Raw genomic sequence first — 5,000 nt, forward strand, 5'->3', positions numbered from 1 at the left:
AACACACATTCACTACCACACTGTAGTTCCTATAGGACAACACACATTCACTACCACACTGTAGTTCCTATAAACACAACTACACATAGTTCCACTACCACACTGTAGTTCCTATAAGACAACACACATTCACTACCACACTGTAGTTCCTATAGGACAACACACATTCACTACCACACTGTAGTTCCTATAAGACAACACACATTCACTACCACACTGTAGTTCCTATAAGACAACACACATTCACTACCACACTGTAGTTCCTATAGGACAACACACATTCACTACCACACTGTAGTTCCTATAGGACAACACACATTCACTACCACACTGTAGTTCCTATAGGACAACACACATTCACTACCACACTGTAGTTCCTATAGGACAACACACATTCACTACCACACTGTAGTTCCTATAAGACAACACACATTCACTACCACACTGTAGTTCCTATAAGACAACACACATTCACTACCACACTGTAGTTCCTATAGGACAACACACATTCACTATCACACTGTAGTTCCTATAAGACAACACACATTCACTACCACACTGTAGTTCCTATTCCTACCACATAGTTCCTATAAGACAACACACATTCAACACACTGTAGTTCCTTAAGACAACACATTCACTACCACACTGTAGTTCCTATAAGACAACACATTCACTACCACACTGTAGTTCCTATAAGACAACACATTCACCACACTGTAGTTCCTATAAGACAACACACATTCACTACCACACTGTAGTTCCTATAAGACAACACACATTCACTACCACACTGTTCCTATAAGACAACACACATTTACCACACTAGTTCCTAGGACAACACACATTCACTACCACACTGTAGTTCCTATAGGACAACACACATTCACTACCACACTGTAGTTCCTATAGGACAACACACATTCACTACCACACTGTAGTTCCTATAAGACAACACACATTCACTACCACACTGTAGTTCCTATAGGACAACACACATTCACTACCACACTGTAGTTCCTATAGGACAACACACATTCACTACCACACTGTAGTTCCTATAGGACAACACACATTCACTACCACACTAGTTCCTATAGACAACACACATTCACTACACACTGTAGTTCCTATAAGACAACACACATTCACTACCACACTGTAGTTCCTATAAGACAACACACATTCACTACCACACTGTAGTTCCTATAAGACAACACACATTCACTACCACACTGTAGTTCCTATAGGACAACACACATTCACTACCACACTGTAGTTCCTATAAGGACAACACACATTCACTACCACACTGACAACACACATTCACTACCACACTGTAGTTCCTATAGGACAACACACATTCACTACCACACTGTAGTTCCTATAAGACAACACACATTCACTACCACACTGTAGTTCCTATAAGACAACACACATTCACTACCACACTGTAGGACAACACACATTCACTACCACACTGTAGTTCCTATAGGACAACACACATTCACTACCACACTGACTATAAGAACACATTCACTACCACACTGTAGTTCCTATAGGACAACACACATTCACTACCACACTGTTCCTATAGTTCCTACCACACTGTAGGACAACACACATTCACTACACACTGTAGTTCCTATAGGACAACACACATTCACTACCACACTGTAGTTCCTATAGGACAACACACATTCACTACCACACTGTAGTTCCTATAGGACAACACACATTCACTACCACACTGTAGTTCCTATAGGACAACACACATTCACTACCACACTGTAGTTCCTATAGGACAACACACATTCACTACCACACTGTAGTTCCTATAGGACAACACACATTCACTATCACACTGTAGTTCCTATAAGACAACACACATTCACTACCACACTGTAGTTCCTATAAGACAACACACATTCACTACCACACTGTAGTTCCTATAGGACAACACACATTCACTACCACACTGTAGTTCCTATAAGACAACACACATTCACTACCACACTGTAGTTCCTATAGGACAACACACATTCACTACCACACTGTAGTTCCTATAGGACAACACACATTCACTACCACACTATGACAACACACATTCACTACCACACTAGTTCCTATAGGACAACACACATTCACTACCACACTGTAGTTCCTATAGGACAACACACATTCACTATCACACTGTAGTTCCTATAAGACAACACACATTCACTACCACACTGTAGTTCCTATAAGACAACACACATTCACTACCACACTGTAGTTCCTATAGGACAACACACATTCACTACCACACTGTAGTTCCTATAGGACAACACACATTCACTACCACACTGTAGTTCCTATAGGACAACACACATTCACTACCACACTGTAGTTCCTATAGGACAACACACATTCACTACCACACTGTAGTTCCTATAGGACAACACACATTCACTATCACACTGTAGTTCCTATAAGACAACACACATTCACTACCACACTGTAGTTCCTATAAGACAACACACATTCACTACCACACTGTAGTTCCTATAGGACAACACACATTCACTACCACACTGTAGTTCCTATAAGACAACACACATTCACTACCACACTGTAGTTCCTATAGGACAACACACATTCACTACCACACTGTAGTTCCTATAAGACAACACACATTCACTACCACACTGTAGTTCCTATAGGACAACACACATTCACTACCACACTGTAGTTCCTATAGCACAACACACATTCACTACCACACTGTAGTTCCTATAAGACAACACACATTCACTACCACACTGTAGTTCCTATAGGACAACACACATTCACTAGTTCCTATAGACAACACACATTCACTACCACACTGTAGTTCCTATAAGACAACAAACACATTCACTACCACACTGTAGTTCCTATAAGACAACACACATTCACTACCACACTGTAGTTCCTATAGGACAACACACATTCACTACCACACTGTAGTTCCTATAGGACAACACACATTCACTACCACACTGTAGTTCCTATAGGACAACACACATTCACTACCACACTGTAGTTCCTATAGGACAACACACATTCACTATAGTCTCTAGAACGCACACACACACACACACACACACACACACACACACACACACACACACACACACACACACACACACACACACACACACACACACACACACACACACACACACACACACACACACACACACACACACACACACACAATAATTGCTGACAATTATCATGTCATTCTCATGGTCGGTTCCCATGCTGGAAGCCCTGGCGCAATACCTCTATGAGGGGGTATTAGAATTACAAAGGATCTCTATGGGGTTAAAAGCAGGACAGCTGCAGGCAATAGCAGTCATTAGCACCACCTGTATGGAGCGATGAAAGCTGCCTTTATCGTGGTGAGATTATCTCCCAGTCCCAAAGCACACACAGTCACACACAGTCACACACAGGGGGAGAGCAACACTAAAGCAATTACTTTCCACCTGGGAGCTTTATTACAGGACAGGAGAGTGTGTGTGTTACTCTCAGAGAGGTATGTGCACAGTATGTATGTGTGTGTGTGTGTTCTGCCTCCACTGCTCTTTATGAGACAGGAGTGTGTGTGTGTTACTCTCAGAGAGGTATGTGCAGAGTATGTATGTGTGTGAGTGTGTTCTGCCTCCACTGCTCTTTAAGAGACAGGAGTGTGTGTGTGTGTTACTCTCAGAGAGGTATGTGCAGAGTATGTATGTGTGTGAGTGTGTTCTGCCTCCACTGCTCTTTAAGAGACAGTCCAAGATAAGCAGCTGAAATAGACCCTCAGATCCTCAGGAAGTCTACACAGACTTTTCGGGCCAGGAAAACCTCTGAAATCAACACGAAGAGAAACCAACCTGTCGTCCTTGTCCCCGTCCCAGAACACAGCGCTGTGTCCCTGCAAGTGGGACAGGAAGAGCTGGGAGTGTGTGTCACAGGCCAGCAGGTACTTCAGACATGGGAAACTGGGCTCCTGCATCTGCCTCACACACTGCATGGCCAGGGGCCTCTAGATCAAGAGAGAGACACACAGTCACTATGTCATACTGTAAGCCAGGGTTCCCCAATTGGTGGCCAGTGGATTGGTGATTTTATCTTAGCAAAAGAATGTTGGACATAAAAGACTGTAAAAACACCAAATCAGCCCCAAGTGATTTACATTTTGAAGATGTAAATCAGTATTCCCATGCATAATAGAGAGATTTATTTAACCTTTATTTAACTAGGCAAGTCAGTTAAGAACAAATTCTTATTTTCAATGACGGCCTAGGAACAGTGGGTTAACTGCCTGTTCAGGGGCAGTTTGACAGACTTGTACCTTGTCAGCTTGGGGATTCGAACTTGGAACCTTTCGGTTACTAGTGCAATGCTCTAACCACTAGGCTACCCTGCCGCCCCAAAGATATACGATACTGTATATAAAAATGCAACAACGGCTCAGCTGTGAAGTGGTAGGCCACGCAAGCTCACAGAACAGGACCGCCGAGTGCTAAAGCCTGTAGCGTAAAAATAGTCTGTCCTCGGTTGCAACACTCACTACAGAGTTCCAAACTGCCTCTGGAAGCAACGTCAGCCCAAGAGCTGTTCTTTAGGAGGTTCATGAAATGGGTTTCCATGGTCGAGCAGCCGCACACGAGTCTAAGATCACCATGCCACGCGTCGGCTGGAGTGGTGTGAAGCTCGCCTCCATTGGACTCTGGAGCAGTGGAAACGCATTCTTCAGAGTGATGAATCACGAGTCACCATCTGACAATCTGACGGACAAATATGGGTTTGGCGGGATGCCAGGAGAACGCTACCTGCCCGAATGCATAGTGCCAACTGTAAAGTTTGGTGGAGGAGAAATAATGTCTGGGGCTGTTTTTCATGGTTCGGGCTAGGCCCCTTAGTTCCAGTGAACGGAAATCTTAACGCTACAGCATACAATGACATTCTAGATGATTCTGTGTTTCCAA

General features: G+C 43.4%; 1 protein-coding gene across 1 annotated transcript in view; it reads right to left on the bottom strand.

Annotated features, from left to right (window-relative positions):
* Positions 1–710: 710 nt before the first annotated feature.
* The window catches only part of LOC127920733 (leucine-rich repeat serine/threonine-protein kinase 1-like), a gene marked incomplete at its 3' end in the record, with an annotated part of 102,782 nt that continues 98,492 nt past the window's right edge, over positions 711–5,000 (bottom strand). The window contains 2 exon segments of the mRNA XM_052504765.1: positions 711–726; positions 3,903–4,054. Coding sequence (XP_052360725.1) covers positions 711–726; positions 3,903–4,054 — 168 coding nt within the window.

This window comes from Oncorhynchus keta, unplaced genomic scaffold, assembly GCF_023373465.1.
Source record: "Oncorhynchus keta strain PuntledgeMale-10-30-2019 unplaced genomic scaffold, Oket_V2 Un_contig_20425_pilon_pilon, whole genome shotgun sequence".
Lineage (NCBI taxonomy): Eukaryota > Metazoa > Chordata > Actinopteri > Salmoniformes > Salmonidae > Oncorhynchus > Oncorhynchus keta.